The sequence below is a fragment of the Eschscholzia californica genome, unplaced genomic scaffold (assembly GCF_041429995.1).
Source record: "Eschscholzia californica isolate CP2 unplaced genomic scaffold, dmEscCali1.0.p SCAF_3, whole genome shotgun sequence".
In the NCBI taxonomy this organism is placed as follows: domain Eukaryota; kingdom Viridiplantae; phylum Streptophyta; class Magnoliopsida; order Ranunculales; family Papaveraceae; genus Eschscholzia; species Eschscholzia californica.
The window spans coordinates 60,985,473-61,008,271 of record NW_028238420.1 but is presented as its reverse complement, the minus strand read 5'-3'; the positions used below and the strand labels follow the sequence as shown (position 1 = coordinate 61,008,271).

The 22,799-nt window shown below is 34.8% G+C and overlaps 3 protein-coding genes across 8 annotated transcripts; 2 read left to right on the top strand and 1 right to left on the bottom strand.

The window, feature by feature from the left end:
• Positions 1-1,524: 1,524 nt before the first annotated feature.
• On the top strand, positions 1,525-5,371 carry LOC147552787 (Calcium-dependent lipid-binding (CaLB domain) family protein). 2 transcript variants are annotated; one of them, XM_086669173.1, is made up of 5 exons: positions 3,898-3,963; positions 4,041-4,106; positions 4,206-4,344; positions 4,492-4,627; positions 5,074-5,371. In XM_086669173.1, the coding sequence occupies exons 1-5, from the start codon at positions 3,900-3,902 to the stop codon at positions 5,230-5,232; spliced, it is 564 nt and encodes a 187-aa protein (XP_086525299.1). In that variant the 5' UTR covers positions 3,898-3,899; the 3' UTR covers positions 5,233-5,371. The 2 variants fall into 2 exon arrangements, with proteins under 2 accessions (XP_086525298.1, XP_086525299.1); XM_086669172.1 differs by lacking the exons at positions 3,898-3,963; positions 4,492-4,627; positions 5,074-5,371 and adding an exon at positions 1,525-3,611 and having other exon boundaries at positions 4,206-4,257.
• A 1,849-nt stretch (positions 5,372-7,220) lies between these two features.
• LOC147552786 (rop guanine nucleotide exchange factor 3-like) lies at positions 7,221-10,225 on the top strand. 3 transcript variants are annotated; one of them, XM_086669177.1, is made up of 8 exons: positions 7,292-7,534; positions 7,700-8,031; positions 8,118-8,234; positions 8,445-8,599; positions 8,696-8,770; positions 9,050-9,343; positions 9,435-9,776; positions 9,855-10,225. In XM_086669177.1, exons 2-8 carry the CDS (start codon positions 7,728-7,730, stop codon positions 9,969-9,971), a joined length of 1,404 nt encoding a protein of 467 aa, XP_086525303.1. In that variant the 5' UTR covers positions 7,292-7,534; positions 7,700-7,727; the 3' UTR covers positions 9,972-10,225. The 3 variants fall into 3 exon arrangements, with proteins under 3 accessions (XP_086525302.1, XP_086525304.1, XP_086525303.1); XM_086669176.1 differs by having other exon boundaries at positions 7,221-8,031; XM_086669178.1 differs by having other exon boundaries at positions 7,255-8,031; positions 9,053-9,343.
• Positions 10,226-16,458: 6,233 nt separating this feature from the next.
• On the bottom strand, positions 16,459-22,799 carry LOC147552785 (SKP1-like protein 21). 3 transcript variants are annotated; one of them, XM_086669760.1, is made up of 10 exons: positions 22,570-22,799; positions 20,489-20,881; positions 19,201-19,425; positions 18,852-19,043; positions 18,674-18,784; positions 18,446-18,524; positions 17,589-17,680; positions 17,162-17,325; positions 16,890-17,023; positions 16,459-16,761 (listed from the first exon to the last, which is right to left on the bottom strand). In XM_086669760.1, the coding sequence occupies exons 2-10, from the start codon at positions 20,522-20,524 to the stop codon at positions 16,745-16,747; spliced, it is 1,050 nt and encodes a 349-aa protein (XP_086525886.1). In that variant the 5' UTR covers positions 20,525-20,881; positions 22,570-22,799; the 3' UTR covers positions 16,459-16,744. The 3 variants fall into 3 exon arrangements, with proteins under 3 accessions (XP_086525886.1, XP_086525888.1, XP_086525887.1); XM_086669762.1 differs by having other exon boundaries at positions 22,584-22,791; XM_086669761.1 differs by lacking the exon at positions 22,570-22,799 and adding an exon at positions 21,187-22,566.

Here is a 22,799-nt window from a genome sequence, read left to right as displayed (position 1 = left end):
GATATCTGTTTCACTCAATATTTTTTTCTTCTGCTTCAATATATAAATTATTTTGTCCGTAAATTATTTGATTGACAATTATAAAAAGATCATTTGAGATTGAGAGATGCTAGAATCACAAAAGATTTTGACAAAAAAAAGTTCCCAGCTGATGTGGCGGTTGTGATTTTCATCTCTCAACGGCCTAGATTTGGTCAAAGTTTGAAACCACACCCGCCACATCAGCTGGGAACCTTTTTTTGTCAAAATCTTTTGTAACTTTATCATTTCCCTTTGAGATTACCTTCTCAAAAGAATATTATTAAGTTAGAAATGCCATTTAGAATTAACACTGACTTTCAAATTAAAGACAACACAATGTGGTAGAGCCAATAACATTAGGTGGCCAATACGTGGACAACCGTTTTTCTTATATGGACAACTATCTTATGTGGACAACCAAAATAATTAATTTTTTTTGCATGGACACTAGTTTTTAAGGGGACAATTCTCTATTATTTTCACTCAAGTCCTCTTAGAATTAGATGTATTATTTTAACACATCCCTCTTTTCTCATAAACCCTAAGTAAGTTTGGTCTTCTTCTACTACTTCATCTTCATCATCAACCCAAAATTCTAGAGAGAGAATTTTTTGGAGAAGATTATGACATCAAACAAGGAGAAGGGAATTGTTGAAGGATATTCCTAACCAGAAAGATCATATCTAAAAATCCTAAAACCTGTTAAACTTTTGAAACCTAGAAATCAAAATTTTCAAATCCTAAATTTTTTTACAAACAAGTAGAGTTGCTCGTGCTTCGTGGAAAATCGACAAAACACGAGAGATCCTAATTTCTGAGTTTTTGTAAAAAAAAAACCTGACTTGCCAATTTCGTAGATTTCCTACGAAAATTTGGCAAGACAGAAGGAAACTTGCCACGATAATCTAGCATATGTTCGTAGATTTCCCACGAAATTCTGAGAATTTCTTTTTCACTTCGATTTTTTGCCTTGAAATCGTTTTGTATTCTTTCAAACTACCCAAACGAAAATACAAAATAAAAGTAAAAAAGTTAGAGTTTTACCTCATCAATGTAGGGTTTGATTAAAACCCATCTAGAGTTTGATAAAAAACAAAGGGAAGTAGTAGAAATTATAGTTCACTGAAAAAATAAAGAGAAGTGGTAGAAACTATAGTTTACTAAAAAATACGGGAAGTGGAGATTGATGAGTTTTATCTTCTTCATTCATCTAGGGTTTGATAAAAAACAAAAGGAAGTGGTAGAAACTATAGTTTACTTTTAATAACAGTACTAGAATAAGAAGAAGGAAGAAGAAGAAGATGATGAAGAAGAACTATTATTTTGTTAATGGTCCACAAGTTAGTAACTCTTAGTATTTAAGACTTTATGGAGTTGTCCTCTTATTAAATCAAAGTCAACTAAGTCAAGCATAATTGACTCGCACCAGACCCGAAAATAGTTGTCTATTTAAAAAAAAAACAGTTTGTTCTGGCCCATTAAATTTGCTCGAGGCCTTGAGCCATTGTTCTGTTCCTAAATTTGCTTAGCCCTAGTCCTATAAACCCCTTCCATGATATTCGATGATCTTTTTCCGTTTTTCCTTCCATTCCCTCTTACCCACATTCCTAAATACGGTTCTGTTCCAAAATTTCACCCGGTTACCAGCAACTAGCATCTCAAATTCAGTTGAGTTCCATTTTGGCCGCATTTTTACTGTAACCCATCACCTGTTCGATGAAATTCCTCAAAGAAGTAATATACACTTCAATACAAAACGTAGTTATTCTCATATTGCCTCCCATGAAAGATATGTAGAATTTGAAGCTCCTAAACAAGTTTATCATAATGTCATTTTCTGGACGGCTGGTATTTCTAACTTTGCTAAGAGTAATCAGCATGAAAAGGCAATTGGGTTATTCATAGCAATGCTTAGATGTGATCAAAAGCCGAATCACGTTACAGTTTTGAGCGTAATTCGTGCCGTTGGTGCTATAAGTAAGCAAGACATGACGCTTGGGATTCATGGTTTTGTTCTTAAACTTGGGTTCGAATCAGAAGTTTCGATTGCTACGGCTCTTCTAGGCCTATATGCCATACATGACATATCTACGGCTTGGAGGATTTTTGATCAGGTAAAAGTTAAGGATGTAGTTTTATGGAGTGCTCTGATTACAGCATGTATGAAAAATGATAACTTTATTGATGCGATAAATGTTTTACGAGAAATGCTAGTTTCAGGTTTAGAACCAAATCATATAAGCATTTTAAGTGTTTTAACTGCTTGTGCTGATCTTGGTGCAGTATTACTTGGGAAACAAATTCATGGGTTTTCTATAAAAAAGGAATTCTATTCAGTAACCAATCTTCAGAATTCAGTTATAGATATGTATGCAAAATGCGGATTTTTGAGATATTCGATTACTGTTTTTGATAGATTGCAGAACAAGGATCGAATCTCTTGGAACGCCCTGATTTGTGGGTTCATGGAGAATGGGTATCCAAGAAAAGCATTAAATTTGTTTCATAACATGCTAAGCTCTTTCTTTCAACCAGATGAAACAACTATCCGGAATGCATTAATGGCTTGTTCACAGGCCGAAGAGATTAATTTTGGATTCGGAGTGCATTGCTATGCATTTAAAGCGGGGCTAGATAATTCTATTTCTGTTGGAACTTCACTTTTAAAGATGTATGCAGATTTCGGTTATGTGGAGTTGGCAAAACTTCTTTTTGACAGTCTTCATCGGAAGGATATAATTGCTTGGTCTGCGATGATCTCAGTTTATGCTCAAGGTGGGAACCCATATTTAGCTTTTGAAATGTTCAAACAGATGAAATTATCGAACGAGAAACCTAATGAAATCACATTGGTTAGTTTATTACAAGCTTGTTCATCAATGAAATCTCTAGAACTTGGGAAGATTATTCATGGCCATGTAACTAGAAACGGGTATTCATCGAATGTGTTTATAACATCGAGTTTAATCGATTTATACTGTAAATTTGGTCAGTTAAGTCAAGGAGAAGCTCTATTTGATAAACTTCCTTACAAAGATATTATCTGTTGGAGTTCAATGATTAACGGGTATGGGGTTAACGGGTTTGGTGAGAAGGCTCTTGAAACTTTCTCTAACATGTTGAATTATGGGAAAAAACCAAACGAAATTGTTTTCATTTCCGTCCTATCTGCTTGTAGTCATTGTGGACTAGAAACCGACGCGTGGAAATTCTTTTATGCTATGGATGAAAATTATGGTATAGTTCCTACTCTTGCACATTATTCTTGTATGGTGGATTTACTTAGTCGTCAAGGGAAGATCGAAGAAGCATTTGATTTCATTAAAAAGATACCACTAGAGCCAGATTCAAGTGTATGGGGAGCTTTACTAGCAGGCTGCAGAGCAATGAAAGGAGCCATTGAAATTGCAGAATTTGCAGCAGAGAGACTCTTTAGCTTGGACCCGACTAATACTAGCTACTACGTGATTTTATCGAATCTTTATGCTGAACATGGTAGATGGAGAGATGTCGAAAGATTAAGAATGTTGGTGAAGGAGAAGAGATTGAAAAAGAGAGCTGGATTTAGCATGGTTGAAACAATTTGACAGGTGAAATTACTTTTCTTTTCTTAGATTATTTAAAGATCCATGAAGTAGAAGTTTGTGTAGATAATTACATTAAAGATAGATTTGATCTTGGAAAAAGAGTTAGTAATCGCATTTATAGTTCTTTTATATACGAAAAGTTATGAATTTTATGAAACGTTTTGTCAAGAGTTATGACATTTATGAAACTGCTTTGGATTATAACTCTCAATGAAACAAACTGTCGAAACGCATCACATTATATAATCTATATATCTCTTCCCTCCTCTTCTCTATTCTGACTGAGAGATCATGAGTGGAACCCTTGAAGTTCTTCTTGTCAAAGCGAAGGGCATTAGAAACCCAAACTTCATTGGTACTTTCTTTCTTTCTTTCTCTACTCAGACAGATGTTTGATCCGAATACTAATTATATCTTATGTTTCTTCACTAGGAAAACCAAGCTATTATGTGGTTATTCAATGTGGAAACCAAGAACTCAGAAGCAAAATCAGTTCAGGTTCGTAACTCTATACCAAAATCTGTAGTATTATGTTTGTATTTACATAAGAAAATATAAAGATCGAACTTCCTTCCTATTGTTGTTGGTCTGATACAGGTGAACACAGGAAAGCTTTATGGAATGAGAAATTTGAGTTCAAATTTCCGTTTTCCGATTGGCAAAATTCAACCCATCTTAAGCTAAGAATCATGGATACATCAACCTTTTCAGATGGCAACTTCATTGGCGAAACCATGTAATAATTCTCTTGGTTTATGATTATTCAATTAAAATTAATCAATCACGTCTACTATATCTGTTCTAAAATGAGATTACTAAATAAATAGTGATCAATCTTCTCTTCATGTTGTTCACTGTTAGAGATGTTGATTTGTTTTCACAGAATACATCTTGGAGGTGTTATAACTGAAGGAACTGATAAAGGGTTCATTGAACTGAAACCAGCTCCTTATAATGTTGTGCTCGAAGATGACAGATACAAGGGCGAGATCAAAGTCGGCCTTAAATTCAGAAAAGTCGTAAGTGACATCAACCTTCACCATCTTTGCCTACATATTTATATTTATAATGAAACCCATAAGCATATGAAATCATTCCTGTTAGAATCGGAATCAATATTAACGTTAAGTAGTTTCAGGTCCTAGTGATCCTGGTTCGGTTTAAGCCTAATTGTCATTTGTCCGATTCAAGTTGACACCGCCATATCGGACCCCAACCCAAACCACTCAACTAAGTCTTGTTCAAAATCGTGTTTGATTTGGTTCAGCACGAAGTAAGATTAACCAAGTCAACTTAGTAATGATCCCGAGTTTTTGTTTCCACGACCAAGAACCCGACCTTAATTGCTCTTAATATTAGAGAGACACACATGTTACCACCAGACTTGCTAAGAAGATTTAAAGCAAAATAGTATTGAGACTAGTTTGAATGGGCTTGATATATATTAGTGGTGCTTGATTTGCAGGGAGATAGGCAAATAGAGAAGAAAGAGTTTGTCAACCAAGAGAAGAAATCACTACCATCAATCTTTAAGACAATATTAAGTTTATTAATATTCCAACGGTGGAGAATTTTCTTTTTGTATAAGAAATCAAACCGGTCGGATACAGAGAAACAATTTTAAGACGATCTTTGATCTAGATTACCACTCATAATTTATCCGCACCTCCATAATTTGACAATTTAGATGGGTATGGTTATAAGATGTCGTTTATTTTCAATACCTCTATCCTCGCATTTTTATGAATAAATTGATTTTCATATGACGGTTTTCGTTAATGTACTTTTGGTATCTAAAGACTCTTATCAATTCTGAAGAGGTGCCTATGAGTTCAGTACTTAGATGGATCTCTATATGACGGGACCTTCAATTATCGATGTGTTTTCTTATTCATACTGTGCCGAAATTTTATATACTATTCTGTTCTTTGTTATTCCCATTGGGCCCAAAATGTGTGATTATAGACACACTGCGACGTTATACACACCTCATTTCTCCCCAAATTTTGTCGAAATCTCATTGTCTGAAAATCTCTCTCGCCAAACGCCACAACCATCCCCAAGTCACCGACCACACCACTACAGAGCTGATCACCATCACTATAGGGAAAATCTCTAGGCACCTTAGAAACATATAGGAGCCATGGACACCAAACTCATATTCATGTCTTTGTCTCATGACTTACTAGTCACTTTGATTTTCCAATTTACAAAAAGGTAAAATTAGAGTTAAAATAACTTTAGTAAGTGAAATAATGATTAAACTATTTCATGGAGCAAGACGATATACTTGTCTAAAGGTGGAAGAAAATCAATTCCACAAAACCAAGACAAAATAAGTCCATTTTTTTGTCAAAATAAGTAATATTAAGTTCAACAAAAAAAAAAGTAATATTATTGAATGAAAGAAGATTAAATAAATGGAATGTGATTGTGGATGGTAAAGAAGACAACTATGAAATCTATCATCAAATCATAATATTATATATATATATATATAATGTTGATGATTATTGTAGGTAGAGATGATATGTATAGAATGAAGGATGATATCAAAGACATTAAATAGAGGATCATTCATCATCACCAACCAAATGAATGAATACCAAGTGTCCTAATATTTCATAACAGCTAAGGTCTCATATGGGTAAGAGAGATAGAGAAATTTTTAGACATATATGGAGAGAGAGAGAGAGAGAGGAGGGCACGACGAGCTCACGATCTCCTTTGAATAATGTATGTCATTGGAAAACCTTGTCAATTGGACATATTGGAGTATTAGAGAGAGAAATTTGGTCTATGGCTCCCTTTATGACAACCCTTTGAAAGAAGTAAAATATAGGGCCTTCAAGCACCAACTGCCAATACCATATTTTACTTGTTTTTTCATCTAATGTTTAGGAAATCTTAACTAGTCCCTTTTTGATGTAGCGGTTGAAAACCATTTTTAAGTCCATGAGGTTGTCGGATCGAGTCTCGGTGGAAGCAGTTTGACATCAAAATTTATCTCATGTAATTTCAAATGATATAATTTCGGATTTTAGACCTCTTTCATTATGATTTAAATTAGGCGGTTATCGTGATCATCACATCCTCATGATGTATGTCGTATGATTGTAGTTTCATTCTTTGTGTAAAGTTTATTAGAAGAAAAAAAAAGGTGAATATCACCGTTCATACATAATCGCCCTAACTTGTTAAACGTAGTTAATATTCCATACATACGCCTATTTCGTTAAAGAAAATAAAGACAATTTTGTGAAAAGAAAATAGGTAGGAATAAAGAAAAACATTTAATAAAGTCACAATTTTCTTTTGAAAACAAATTCGTAGTATGAAGTAGGTCATGAGTTATTTTAACAAAAGAAAAGTTAGGTCATGAGTTCCCTGCCTCTAAAAAATTTGAAAATAATCTTTAAAAACATACAAAAATCCATACAAGGAATTTCAAATTATCTATTTCTAAATGAAAAAGTCTACCCCAAGAACGAATTAAACAAAAATATCCCTTTTTTATATATTTAACTTTAATAAAGTCGTATATATAATAATATAATGCATGTTTTGAATATTAAATCTTATAATATTATCTTGAAATGCACGATAACGTATATAATTAGTAATGGAGTTGCTACTAAATAAATAAATCAAATCATAAATATAAACGAATTCTTCTTCATTTTGTCTTTCTCCCAAAACCCAACTCTAAAAATACTTCATTCGACACCCACATTTTCATTCTCTTTTTCTTTAAATCAAAAAGGTGAAACAACATCAAGAAATTCAATTAATCATCAAAATCTTTCGAATAAATTGAATCGAACGGTGAGGATTTGATTATCTGTGAAGCTTTTGATAGAACAAAAGTGAAAGTGAAGAAAATGAGGTTTCTAAGAGGGAACTATTTCAAACTATCTTCACTAACGGTAAAAAGCTTCAAACTTGAATTTGAAATTTGCTTTTCCTTCTTCATCTTCTAAACTTTTTCAGTTTGAGAATTACTTTATTCATAAAGTACTTACTACTTGATCTTTAGAAAATTCATCTTTTATTATGTATAAAATTTCTCTGAGAACCCAAATCTTCATTAGCTGAATTCACAAGGTTGAAATTTGAAATATGGAGAGTTCAAAATCCTCTGAGAATTCAGAGTTTGATATCATTTCTCCATTATCAACGCCAACAGCTACAAATACCAGTGGATCTTCAATTCAAAGCGAACACGATTCGTTTCTATATTGTCGAACAAGCTCCGAAACCTCAATATTTTCATACCTAACTGATGATAATAGCATTATCGACGAGTCTTCTCCTTCGGGTAGGTCAATTTTCAAAAGAAATCAAGCTTCTCTTACCAGACTAGGAATGAAAAAGTATAGTCATGTTGCAGATGAACCTGAAAATCAAGATGATATTCATCTAGGTGAGTATATTATATAAATTTCATTCATTATGTTCAAAATAAATGCACAAAGTTTATGACTAACTAGAGAGAATGAATTGTTGCAGAACTTGAAATGATGAAAGAAAAGTTTTCGAAGTTATTGTTAGGTGAAGATATGTCGGGGAGCGGGAAAGGTGTTTGTTCTGCAGTTGCCATTTCAAATTCAATAACGAATCTATACGGTAAGTTCGTAATTTTTTCTTATATTCTGTTTTCGTTCAGCTCTCATTGTGTTTTCGTGTTGAGAAATGTGTATTTCTTGTAGTCTTAACGGAGGTTGACTATCAAACCGATGTGACATCATTTTGGCCATATACTTTTAGCAATTGTTTTTTAAAATGTCAAGTCGAATCTGTCATTAATGTTTTGTTGTGTGTGGTTTGCTTATGCAGCAACTGTTTTCGGTCAGAGTTTGAGGTTAGCCCCTCTAACTGAGGAGAAGAAGTCGATGTGGAGAAGAGAAATGGAATACCTTTTATGTGTATGTGATTACATTGTTGAATACGTTCCCTCGTCGGGGAACTTGAAAGACTGCAGAAATTTAGAGGTGACAATCTATAAAATGATCAAAAAAGAATATGATTTCTCAGTTCTGTTCTTGTTTCTTGTTTATCTATTGACACAATTGATGGTTTTCATTTAGGTTATGAGAAGCAGACTAAGATCAGACATTTATATGAACCTTCCTGCACTAAAAAAGTTGGACAATATGCTCGTCGTAAGTACACTTTCTTACTCGTTCGCTTCATTTAGGCAACAAGATTTTAGGCTCGTGACACTTTGCAAACAAGTCCGGGCTAGTCACCCTAGGCGACTTTGGGTTTAGTAAGACGAATCTGTCCTCTGCGGAGTTGGAGGGTAGGTGGGACTCGATCCCCCCAGAGGCCCAGACCACTCACATACGAAATTATCAATGTGCTTTATGGGGTGGCGTTTAACCTCTCATCTAGGAGAACATTTGAACTCATGACTTAAATAGAAAAATGAAACTTTTCAGCAGGATATATTGGAGAGCTTTCGAGAAACAGAGTTCTGGTATGCCGAACAAGGAAGTTTCTCGGTGAAAGCAACCAAATCTGGATCATTCCGAAAGTTTGCTCAAAGGAAAGAAGAGAAATGGTGGTTGCCAGTACCTTGTGTTCCTCCCAGTGGCCTATCTGAGAAGACAAGAAAACATTTACAACACAAACGTGAGTGCTCGAATCAAATTCATAAAGCAGCTATGGCCATTAACAGTTCAGTTCTTGCTGATATGGAAGTTCCAGATACATATATAACAACTCTACCCAAGGTAAACAAACTCAATCAAAATTCAATCTTTTGTTTTACTTTCAAATATATTTTTACCCCAAGTTTGATTTCTATGTTCGTTTTTTTTTCAGAGTGGAAAAGTAAGTTTGGGTGATACAATTTATCGCTATTTATCAACGACAGACAAATTCTCCGCTGAATATATTCTTGATTGTATCGATATAAACTCTGAACACGAAGCACTTGAGATAGCAGACAAGATTGAAGCATCGATATACATATGGAAACTTAAATCAAGAAACCCACATTCAAAATCTTCATGGAATGTCAAAGATATGGTGAATGATTATGAGAAAAACGATAAAAACCAAATACTTGCTAGCAGAGCTGAAAGTTTGTTATTTTGCTTGAAGCAGAGATACTCTGAACTATCTCAAACATCTTTAGATACAAGCAAGATTCAAGAAAACAAGGTACATTGACAAGTTCCCATATGTATATGTGTATGCATTTTTGCGCGTAAAAAGAGCTAACGACGATACTTCTTGCAGGATGTTGGACAAGCAATCCTAGAGAGCTACTCTAGAGTCTTGGAAGGTTTAGCATTCAATATAGTTTCTTGGATTGATGATGTTCTATATGTCGACGATATTGCCAAGCGACAATGACATTAGTGTTTACAAACAATTCAAGTTTAGAGGATTCAATCCTTATCTCAAGCCTAAGAATAGGTTCTTTTTGGATACTTTAACATTACTTAAACTAGAGTAACCTCATTATGATTTTGTGTGTGAACTAGACTATAGTTTAAGTTATCCATCGACAACAATCTATAACTCTAGCAAACCTTACAGGTTTAAGAATGTATATTAACAACTGACAACCATTAGTGCACATATATGAATTGTTTTTCGTCTCGTCATGAAGTGAATCACCTTTTTTCTTATCTGTATACTAAGAGAAGTCAAAGGAAAAGAACCACATGAATTTCTGGCCACTGCTTTGGGAAACAATAATATTTTCCGGTATACAAATCTTGAGTAGAATTCTTTTGACCTTTCCTTTTTGTTTCCCCTACTCTATTACCATTTCTTCTTCATGTCAGTAAGGTCGTTGGCAAACTGCCATTGCCGATGACCTTTATTTGTTTTCCAAATCTTTCTCTCTCATCTCTCTTTCGATCACCAACTCCGGTCCCCGCCTTTGACCACCACCACCACCATCGTTTGCCTTTCTCCCGCTCTCTCTCTCTCTCTCTAATTGTGTTTCTCTCGCACCATAAAACCTTAAACTTCGAAGATGGTTTCCGAAACCCCCCCTCGATGTTTCAGATTTCATGCTCGACCGGCCACATGTACACTCTACATCCCATGGTTGGTCGAGCACGAAACATTTAGTGACCGACCAACCACGAAACCTCGAGGAGGGTTTCGCCTGAAACCCTCATAGAGATCTAGTTCTAACGAAGGGAGCACTTGCGTTCGCCGGAATTGTGTGTGTTGTAGGTGAGAGAGTGAGAGAGTGAGAGAGAGATGGTGAGTGCAAGAGAGAGACATTGAGAGAGGGGAAAAGAGAGAGGGGGAAAGAGAGAAGGAAAGAGTGAAAGAGAAATAAACAAGACAAATGTTGGTGGTGGTCATAGGTAGCGGCGGCCGGTGGTTGTGACCGGAGATGAGGAAGAAGAAAGAAGTTGTGTTGCCCCATAAAATTCGACAAATTTCACAATTTCCCATTTAATTTTGTACCAAAACAAATAACAAAATACATAATTAAACTTTAATAATCTGTGTCCTGAATAGTTTTTCTTCTTTCCTTAAAGCGGCAGCCTAATTTCTTTTTGGGATATCTTAACGACCACACAAACTACCCAAGCGTGTATGTCACTATTTATCTTCTTAATAACGTTGTTTCAATAAATCATTCATTTCTATCTTTTTTTTTTTTTTTTTGATGAAGTCATTCATTTCTATCTTTAATATGAATTTTTCTTTTTTTTTTTTAAAGATCTTTAATAAGAATTGAATGTGCAACTTTAAGATTCTGAGAGTGAGTGTCCTACCCTTCCACCTAAGAATTTTGTACATATGAAAATTACCTTTTGACATCTGTCCGGAGGGACACATGCCCTAATCACAATTACAACCTAGTGGATTTGAGTTACAAAGGAATATAGGTCCACAAGTTGTTTATGATTTGGTGTATCATACTTATGGAACCTTGTCTCACTTATGTTATGTGAAGAAGTTTGAGTAAGAAAAACTTGATCTTTGCAATCTTATATGAATGTTATTCTCTTTTGTATTTGGTCATTTCAGTTTTATAAGTCATTATTATCGACAAATTTGTTGGATTTGGTAGCTTCCATACTACTAGTACAAAAAGTTTAAGATGTTGGAGTAAATTGAATTTTAGTTACATTTTTTCTTCTTCTCTATACCCACAGTTACTCTGACCCATAAGAATGTATAACTCCTGATTTGGGAAAAAGTAAAAGGACAAAGGGTCATTGAACAATAGGTTCACATTAGGGTTTGGATTAGAATCTACTATAATACATATATGTTGTCTTATCCAACATATCAGTTTGTATTAAAATTGAAACCAAGTGGCTAAAATATTACATAATATACTTAAAAATGGACAAATGGAACAAGGTGGAGAAATGGTATATAATGAGATGGAAACTGAAAAGAAGCTCCACATACTGGATCCTACATACGAGTGATCTATTATCATACACATATGTTGTCTTGTCCAACATATCAATTTGTCATTAAAGAGGCAAGTCCCCTTGTTGGTGATACGGGATCCTACATACGAGTGAATTAATTAAAATAATCTAAAGAGGGAGGAAAATAATTTAAAGTAATTAGAGAATAATCCCTTAAGGTTTTATATGTTTCCTTTGATAAGGTTTCGTTCCACAACAATAAATTAAGTTACTTTTTTGTTTATTTAAATAAAAAAGTAGAAAAATTAGTTTGGTAGTGTAAAAATTAAGGATTTCGCTCAAGTTAAAATTTGACTTTCTTTCAAAGTTAAGATTTTTAGCTTTTAACTTTAAAGTAAAGTAAGTTATGTTCAAAACATGTATGAATTTTACTTGATGATTTTTTATGTCTTTGTTTATCTCCGCTCCACCACCCTAACTAACTTCTACCACCCCATTATACCTCTACCACCACCACAACAACCATTACACCTCCCTCAGACCCATACCTGAACCACCACCACCACACATTGACCACCACCTTCATACCTCCACCACCACCATACCTCCATCACTAACACCCACTACCATACACCTCCAACAAACCACACCTCAACTACAACGACCTCCGCACCTCCATCGCCACTGTATCTCGACCACCGCCGCCACCATCATACATCCATCACCATCAAACCTCATAGACATACCTTCAAGGCACCGCCACCACCACTGCCACTAATATCACCACTACTTCGTATACAAGAATAATTGTGAAAATCACAAATGCATTAAAATCAAGTATTTCTACGAGTAGAAGAAAAATAAAAGTAGAAAAGTAAATTGAATTACTAAACTAACTTTTTCACTTTTTTACTTATAAGTAACATTTTTGTCAAATATATTTCGGAAAATATTTTACGTTTTTAAAGCAAAAGAACTTTATTACAAACAAAAGTACTTATACTTTTGGTTGCCAAACGACACCTAAATAACCTATTTAAGTTCTTCTACGATTACCCACAACACCTACAAGCATTCCTCCCGCAACCCAACAAGCATTCATCTCATTCCCGATGCCTATTGCCGCCGCCCACTCGATTAAACAGCAGGCTTGAAACCCTATTAGAGCAAATCCAGTCCCAGCCAGTCTTAGGCAGAAAAAACCACCACTTTTTCACCCAAACTTTTCAGCTTCAGCTCAGCCTCAAAAATTCAACTCCAACCTCAGTATTTCTTGAGGTCGAAAATTTGTGCATGTGAGAAACCCATGTGTGATTTTTTTTGTGGTTGTTTGGAAAACGTGTGTGATCTTATGTATGAGCGAAACATGTATTTGAACTACTTTTGAAATAACTTTTTTCCACAGTCGGAGAATTATACGGACCGACACGTTAGTGAGATGTATTTTAATTGTTAATGTTTAAAGTTAAAAAAAATATTTAAACTAATTAAAGTTTGTAAAAACATTTAAAAAGAAAAAAAGAAAAGATCTAGACGTTGGATTTTGATCCAACGGCTAGAATCACCTCCAACGTGACCCGTTGGGGAACTTCAATCGACCCTAATCTTAGGGTCAACTGAAGTGGTCGGTTGGGGCTCAACTCCAACTGACCGTGACTGGAGGGTCTGGCTGAGGTCAAAAATTTGAATTTTTGGCCTCAGCCAGGCCCGCACTGGAGTTGCTCTTAAACACATGTGTCCCCTAGATATCCAGTTTCAAAGTACAAATTACAATCCAAATTTTAAATTAACAAATTGGTAATTTCAATTCCAAATTAAATCAGAGTTTAAAGAATTAGTTTACAACCGAAACCTCTACATCTTGTGAGATAAATTTGGTCTATATTAAAAAGGTGACGAGCATTGTTTTTCTTTTGGGTTTGATATTTCTTTTATTAATTATTGTATTTTAATGTTCTATGATTTCATTTCAACCAATTTGATTAAATGGAAATCACACACACACTCTCTCTATACACATATATATATATATATATATATATATATATATATATATATATATATACTACTTTTATTTATTCCAATAATCGATTTGTTTTTTTACTTAGTGGACATTTTCACTCATTCATCAAACTAAGAACGACAACTAAAAGTATGTAATATAATGGGTTACTTTGCAAAAGGGTCATAGATAAGTACCGAATTTTGTGAAAAGAGCATGACCTTTTATTTTTTTTGTAAAGGGGTCGTGGACTAAGTGTTGACCAGTTAAGTTCTAATTTAATCTAACTCAATTACTTAAAAATGTATTATTACATTTAAGAAACGTATACGATTTTGACACTAAATTCGAAAAGGTGGAAAATTAAGACATCCACCTTGAAAATATTATTTTTCCACATTTTCTAGCGTTACACATTTAAATAATAAATTTCAAAATCTAATACATAATGAATAGACTATAAACAATATATATTTATGTGGAATATAGAAAAAGAAGCAAAATTTAACTCGACATAACCATGAGAGAGAAAATCTAAAAGCACATGAAAATAACCCTAAAGTTTACTCTGTCTACTCAAGTTAAAGAGTTAGAAAGTAAAAGGAATTTAAGAAGTGTGATGAGGATCCGGTAAAAAAAAAACACGAGAAAGCTGACGAAAAAAACCGAAGCTCTTCTCTCGTCGACACAATCTTTTTGTAAAACTCAATCAACAACACCTCTTCCAATTTCCACTGAAAATCGAAGGTGGAAAAAAAAAGATGAACTGAAAGTGCTCTCTTCGTGCAAGAAAAATTAACCGCATAAGTTTGATCAATAGGTATTAATCATCCAAGTAGAGGAATAGTGTCCCGCGAACTCACTTGGGTTGACCCCGTTGCATCTACATTACGATGTTAACTATTTATGTAATGTGATGTTAAATCTAACATTTATTTAACGGTCAATGCTAGTCCACGACCCCTTCGCAAAATAATAAATAGTTACGCCCCTTTTGCAAACTTGATACTTATGTACGCCCCTTTCGCAAAATAACCCTAATATAATCTATTATGTTTATTTCCAGTTTTTAGTTTGTCTATTACTTTTATAATAAAATTTATTATAGTGTATATACCAAAATTCGAAAATTAATCATATTTTACATTCATTAGATATTCAAAGATAATGGAGAGATACTTTAAATGAATAAGTACCGTTATAATGAGTCTTCAAATATTAAGAAACTCAACAGTATCTCAAGAGAGAAGGCTAAAGATGTCGATTTTGTTTTATTTAAATTTTCAAAGGTTATTTCCCGAAAGGCCTCCTACTTTGTGACCAACTTCTCGCGAAGCTCCCTACTTTATCAAAAATACCCAGATGATCCTTTTTCCCGTTACCGATAAATGTCCGTTACTCTCTCTTCTCCATCTCATCACCTCTCTCTGCCACATCATCTATCACGTTACATCGTCATCTTCTCCGATAAGGTCGTGGATCGGCCAAAAGTTCCGGCAACCTTCATAGTTTAAAAAAAATTTCTCTCTCTCCACCTCACCTATTTCTTCTCAGGCGAAGGTTGTCGGTCAGAAAATTTCTCGGTCAACGACCTCCAAACACAAAAAAATAAAAAAAGAATTCTCTCCACTCTGTCTTTCTAAACACTCCGGCGAAAGGATTTCGCTTCGTTGGAGGTCTAGTTCACCAGATCTATAAATGACTCTTCCTCAGAGGTCTGGTTTCAGTTGATTCACGGGAAGTTGGTCACAAAGTAGGTGGTCTTTCGAAAAATAACCTTATTTTCAATATGTGCCGCACAAGTAAAAAATTCTGAATCCACCACTTGGAGTAAGCATTACCCATAGTTGAAGAAGTAAACCCATTTACCAATTAGTGCCACACATTCAATCTCAAAAGACTATAATAATAATTCGACAGACCTAAACGCACATGATTTATCTCAAAGTTGCTAGAGAGAGACTATTAGTGTGGATGAGAGAAGAGATGCACAAAATGGACTATGACATGAATTCGTAGCAAAAAATGAGAGATGACAGTTCTAACACAGGGAAGATGAACTTTGAATTCAAGTCTGATTTGCAGGACAAATAGTAGAAATATCTGGAGAAAGCAAGGAGCTTGAATGAAGGAGGATAAGAATATGATGGTACAAAGAGAACTTCTGTTAGTATAAATGTGCTTCAATTTTTCTTGCATTTTCGACATGTTGAGTATGATTTTGGATAGAGTTTTTACTGATATACTTAGTTTACCTGCATTTGCATTTGCTTTTGATATGTTAGTAGTTCACCAAAGATACTTTGTCCGGCACTGAGGCCAGTAAAATCCTCAGGCCAGCTTTAGTGGACGGACAGGATCTAGAGAGATACGTGAATGAGAGTATCATATTTGTTGTAAGCAGACTGATTTTATCAAAACCATTAAAACTACACAAAGAGGACAAAAAGGAACAAAAACTTTCCGCCTTGCATCCGAAAAATAACTTAAAAGTATTATGTTTTTTTATTTCAATAAAACAACCCTTACACCGACCATTCTGCGATGCAAAGAATCGATCCAAAGTCGAAAGACCTACATTTTTCTATTCTTCTGAACATACATAGGTTCCTCTAGCATCAAAATTTTAGTTCCAAGTAAGTATTATAAAGAAGGTTAAAAAGAGAGACTTACATACAGATCTTTAAAAACAACATTGAAATCTCTTCCAGTCTCATAACCACCACTAGTAAGCTTTGTCAAGTTATATTCGAACAGCTCGACCAATCTTATCTCCGATCTAACTCTGTCGTCAATTCAATCAATTACATCATTTGTGGTGATTGTGGTGAATCAATTTCTTTTGTAGTGCAAGAAATGTCGGTAAAGACAAATTCCAAACAATTAGTAATACTCAAGAAAGTGAAAACATACTTGGGTATCTTCTCAAGGAGTCACTGCCATTTATAGAAATTGGAGCTAATCTTCCTTCTTGGCCCAAAGATAGAATTTCCTGCATTCTCTCAGGCCAGTCTGAATTCAATCTCCTAGCGAAGTCTTCCACCTCTCTGTATCATTCAATAAATGGCACTTCTCATACATAAAAAAACTAATAGAAGACATAAATAGATAGATTAACAGTTAGATCTAATATGGAGTAAAAAAGATGATAAACGAGGTTGGTCATGGTAAGTTCTGAAAATTACCTGTCGAGCTCTTCCTTCATTGCAGGATCTAATTCGTCATCAATCTCGTCATCGAAGTCATTTCTAGGTAACAAATCATCTTCTACGTCCGTTAAGTTTGAAATCTTGCTGGAATTGGTGATTATTTCACCATTTTTGCCTACCGATGGAAGAGCATCCAGTTCCTGGTGAACAGACTCCAATTTCAGTCAACTACTTCAGTCTATATATTTATATACATATATTTCTAAGGATGCTAGCAGTTATGGCATTGCCAGCTTGTGTGGTGCTCGTTTGCTCGAAGGAGTGGACCATCCATGACAGCTCCCACCACCCCCTTCCCGCCAACAGCAAGTGGCACCAAGAAGAGCTAGCGACTGCCGACTGCCACTATAGTTGTGTTATAATACAGACATACATGATGACAGTTGCGCCTTGTGTGACTAACCTTCTTATTCTTTTCGTTGTTTGGCTCCTTTGACTGATCTTTCCTTCTACGGTTCTTCTTTTTAGGTTTAGGTGTTCTCGCCCCTTTTGAATCTACAAACAGAAGTGACTACATTTAGACTACGAAAAGAAATTACCACTCATCCGTTCAAGTCGTGGGAAACAATATATCGATTATCGAGGATTAATATCAAAAACCAACCTTTTGAAAACTAAAATAACATATCATAATTGACCTTGCCGAAGCACTTATTAACAGTTGACCCATCTAAAGCGCTCATATATAATGTGTTACGTTTTTTTCTCAACATTCGTCTTCCCATGTGACACCTACAGCTAATAATTACAAATACAGCCCGCATCATTTACTATCTATATCTACTTATTAAGTTATTATTAATTAAATGATATACACGAATATCCATTGTTACTATTGGAAGGAGTCGGAAATCGTAATACTACTACTAGTAGCAGTTACCATTGTGCCTATTTATCAGAAATTCAGAATATAGAAAACACTATTATTTGCAACAAAAGAATCCAAGTACTACTACCCATGTAATAGTTTTTTCGACTGCGTCACTTGCATATATTAATGATAATTACCTAATTATTTTCAAACTACAGCTAATCTTTTTTTTTTCGTTGAAATCACATTGACCGCAAAAACAACTTTGAAAGACTGATTATAAATGCTCATCCTTAACCAAGCCTGCATCATAATACCATTTTGTAGCTCCCAAAAATTTTAAGCTTAACAATTACATTGTTATGACAGTAAAAGTTGAAATACGTAGAACCCAGAAACGTTGAAGTATCTTATAGCCTAGGTAAGACAAAAACTTTGCTCAATATTACCTCCACTCCCACCATTAATAAATGACAAGAGATCATCAACTGAGCGCTCGTCCGCATGCTCCTCTTCAACCTCAACATTCTGAAAACCATACAATACGTAAGATTAAAAACCAACTTACAAAAAATATGACATCTTTCAGGTTGTAATCGATTGAATCTTTAAACCTTGAACACAATATGGATCCTGATAGATAACTCAACCTTTTGTTGCTATAAAGATAAATTCACCTTTAGTTTCTCTTTCTCTTTCAATTCTTTCCTCTTTCTTGCATAAAGTCGATTTAATAGCCTGATTCGCGGATCATCAGCTGTGTTTTTCAGAGGCTCCAACTTCTCCTCCTAGAAACAACATATCTAAATGAGAAATGTCTATGGGAACGTTAGACAACTTTCAAATAACAAATACCTCAGTCAGATCATCAGGCAGGTGAAATGTTTCCCGTATCTCTTCAGGTGTCTTCCCTTCAATCATTCGGGCAAGTGCACGGCTGGTTAGATCAACCAAAGGTTTCAGTTGTAGGCTATCAGCAGCAGATGTTAACTCACATAATCCTTTGGTGTCAATTCGGATAAACTTCTCATCAAACAATTTACGTTCCTATCCATAATAAAAGTAAAGATTAAGATAGGAAGCAAAGGGAAGTCATCAACATTATAATACTCTGATTCATAAAGACTCTTCTCTGCTGTTGATTTGTGTATAGCAGAAACTGAAGAAAAGAGAGACCGAATATCTAAAAGATAAGATGTCAAACCTTATTAGAGCGACCAGGTAATTGATGAAACCGGCAGTAATCAAGTATTAAGCTTAGGACAGCTGTATTGACGCGTTGAGGAAGTGAAATTGCATGGTTCTTAGAGGACCCCGTGCCACCTTGAAGAACTTCTTTACATATCATGGGGCAAAACATGGCAACTTCTTCTTCTACTTGCTGGATTGAACCATCAGAAGTTTGTAGCCAGATATACGACTTCATGGCCTTTAGAAGCATATTGGAGGAAAGATACATTAGTACTAGTACATAGAAAAAGGTAATCAAATGATGGAAAAAGTGAACAATCACAGAAAAAGTTGGAAACAAAGCCCAAATCAAAGGCCAACTATATTGGATATAAAGTTGGGGTAATGTGATATAGAGCGAGAGCATGGGATCCATCTTAGCTTTCTCAGGTATAACCAAGTACTGTGGGGACTGAATACTAAAACAATCGATTAACACTAGTGAAGGTTCCTACTTTTCCAATAACAAATTCCTATCTACCCTCAGATTTCAGCTAGTAAATAATGTTTCAAGAAAAATCAATTTACATGCAGCTTGCTTTTATAGTGGAAATAGACTTGAGTTGAGGCTAAAACCTAATCACAACTAAGTAGAAAAAATAAATAATGGAACAACTAAATCTATATCAGCTAGTAAATAATGTTTCAAGAAAAATCAATTTACGCCTTGATGCTGCTTCCTTTTATAGTGGAAATAAGACTTGAGTTGAGGCTGAAACCCAATCACAACTAAATAGAGAAAATAAATAATGGAACAACAACTCGTTGAAGGCCATATTGAGATCCTAACATCAATCTGTGAAATGACAAGTAGCATTTAACCTCCAAACAAATGCCTCGACTGCCTTTTCTGACACTATAAATGAGTACTAGATATTGAATAACAGTTTCTCTTTTCACCTAAAGTTATGATATAGGCCACTACCTCTCAATTTTTTAAGCGATTAAATTTATCTGAGAAAATGTAATTTAAGTTGTTGATAACAATATTAGCTATTAGGCACCACAGCATGAAGCATGGGTAAATGATACGCCTAGCAACCCGAGGTATAGTATTAAAGATTTCCGGTATATATACTTGTACCCATGCCCGACAGACTCGGCCAACGTAACATAGGAAAAATTGGTACCAAAAGTAACATAGAACAAAGAAATTCAAATAAAAATCTTACTCAAGCTAATATGTTCAAGGTTGTATCGTCCAATTATATCGCACCTTTCAGAAAATGTAAGAAACAAACTACAAAATTTTTACCATGTACCTCTGGTTTAGTTACTGCCATATCACCTTCTGACATTTGATGTTAACCGCAAAACCCTTAAACTATACTGACAAGATCTAGTCAAGTACAATGTATGATTTTTCAAACTTAATGATTCAGGAATTCCAAAGCACAGGGCACCACAAACACCACGAAGCTACGACGAATGAAAGCTTTCAGTTTGTCAGAAAATGTGGTTGTCAAATGGGTAGAGATCCTTTACCAATGCCGCTTAGAAAAACACATCTCAAAATATCTTACTGGACTATCAACACCTCTTCTTTGGAGAAGTTCTTGATATCTCATCCACTGGTTCATACACAATGTAGAAACGCACAGCAGTTATAATCAAGTCATGCAACAGGTAGTATATAGCTTTTCCCGTCTTCTTACCTGAAAAGGAAACAAATTTCTAAGTCTTAAGGCACGAGGTTAAGAATCCAAGTTATCGTATGCTGGCGAAACAGAACCAACAGCATGTTCACTGGAGCAACGAGACTACGAGAGTCATAACTTACAAGTATAACAGAGTGGACAACAAAACTTGAACAACTAAATTAACGAATAAGTGGCGGAAAGTGCACTTTGGGATAGTAAAAAGATCTATTTCCAGATAATCGTATGTCGTAGTAGAGGTGGTGCCAAATATCCAGTGGTTCAACTAACTTCACGTTACGTAAGTGTACATGGCAACTTACAGCCTCTGTCTTATGAGGAAGAATAGAGAGAAAACGTATACAGTTTTATCCCTTTATCAGCTTTGATTTTATTTGCAAAACCCCATAATATTGGACACTACTGCAGCAATAAATGGGGAAAATGTGAGAAACACTGTCAATGGCACCATACAAGTGGAACTTCAGAAACTCTTTTATATGATGGATACACATTAGTTAGCAGGTGACCTCCACGTGGAAAATAACCAAGAGATACAGACAAATCTAAAATGTGGAAACGTGAATAGGTAAAGTTAAAACTATCCTACATCTAGCCAACACAATAAAAGATGACCGCGGATATTTGTTTCGTTTTCATTACTTATAGGATATATATGAATATTGCAGCTCTTTTTTCTCTCAGACGGAAAACTTTAGGAAAAATTTCACTTGTGCCTTAACTTAAAACTCATATATATAGAGCCCAAAAAGTAAACAGAAACAGAGAACATGACCAACTCATAAATCATAACAGCCATGGAATTCAATTTCTACATGAAACTACAATTCAAAAATATTGCTCAGATACCAGCCAGTTAGAGTTGAGCTCTACATTCCATATTAATGATATTATCCTTCTCGCTTAAGGATTATTATAAATTTAAGCTTTCTTTGCCTTCACGAAACGACATATAATTTTCTTAGAAGTTATGTCTGCATGGAAACACCTCAAATACATGAGATGATTTCGGCAAACACCACCAAAATGCCCTAATGCCTACGAACGAAGCAACAAAACCCAAAAATGACAACGCTTTGACTTTCACATCAAATCCACCACACAATCAAGCCCTACAAATATTCCCCAGTAAGAACGCAAAATTTGATACTACGTATGAGAGTTTTTCGTAGTACAATTGAGAGGGAAACGCGTAATATCTCCACAAAAATATTTGAAGATAACCCATGTTAGAAACAATGAATAAAGAATTCGCCCAAATCGGACTAATTTCTACTCATTCCAGTGTCATATACTTATCAAAGACCCTCCTTTCCAATATTTAAAAAGTACAAACTGATTTCAATAGAACCAACATGGTTATTATCTAATAGAAAGGCAAAAAAGAACACACACAAACAACAGGTGACCACTCAAAATTAACCCTAATTACAAAATTGGCAAATGTTCCATCTAAGTTTATTTCTTCAAACTAGATTACTACCAAAAAATCAAGCTGGAAAACAAACAGATAATCATAATTGAACAAAACCCAAACACCAAAAGAATCAAACAATAATTGAGTTGCATTTCTAATAGACAAGAACAATGAACATTAAATTGAAACACAAAAGAACGAGATTAGCTAAATTAAGCTTTATATGTCTGATTATGAAGAAATAAAGGAAGAAGAGATAGAGATATACGTTAAAGGATGAACCTTTGAATTGGCAGAGGGTTTAGGGGGGGTTGTTCAAAGGAATGGATATGAGCAGAGAGAGAAAGGGGACAAGTTGTATGGAATAAGGGGGTATAATAGAGAGATGATTTTTTTTCTCACTCTTCTAGTCTCTAGGGTTTTGGATTTTGATTTTCTTCGGTTACGGGCGATGTTCTTCTGGACTGCTGTGTGTGTTTTGGTCGGGTTCGCTGGCCT

What these genes read in the sequence shown, in the direction of transcription:
- LOC147552787 (XM_086669172.1), top strand. Translation starts at nt 1,584, where the DNA reads ATGATCTTTTTCCGTTTTTCCTTCCATTCCCTCTTACCCACATTCCTA.
- LOC147552786 (XM_086669176.1), top strand. Translation starts at nt 7,728, where the DNA reads ATGGAGAGTTCAAAATCCTCTGAGAATTCAGAGTTTGATATCATTTCT. An exon ending in AGTTGGACAATATGCTCGTC is followed by an intron (nt 8,771 to 9,049) that starts GTAAGTACACTT and finishes GAAACTTTTCAG; the next exon opens with CAGGATATATTGGAGAGCTT. An exon ending in GCAAGATTCAAGAAAACAAG is followed by an intron (nt 9,777 to 9,854) that starts GTACATTGACAA and finishes TACTTCTTGCAG; the next exon opens with GATGTTGGACAAGCAATCCT.
- LOC147552785 (XM_086669760.1), bottom strand. Translation starts at nt 20,524, where the DNA reads ATGTCAGAAGGTGATATGGCAGTAACTAAACCAGAG. An exon ending in TGGCAGTAACTAAACCAGAG is followed by an intron (nt 19,426 to 20,488) that starts GTACATGGTAAA and finishes ATGCTTCTAAAG; the next exon opens with GCCATGAAGTCGTATATCTG. An exon ending in TACCTGGTCGCTCTAATAAG is followed by an intron (nt 19,044 to 19,200) that starts GTTTGACATCTT and finishes TATTATGGATAG; the next exon opens with GAACGTAAATTGTTTGATGA.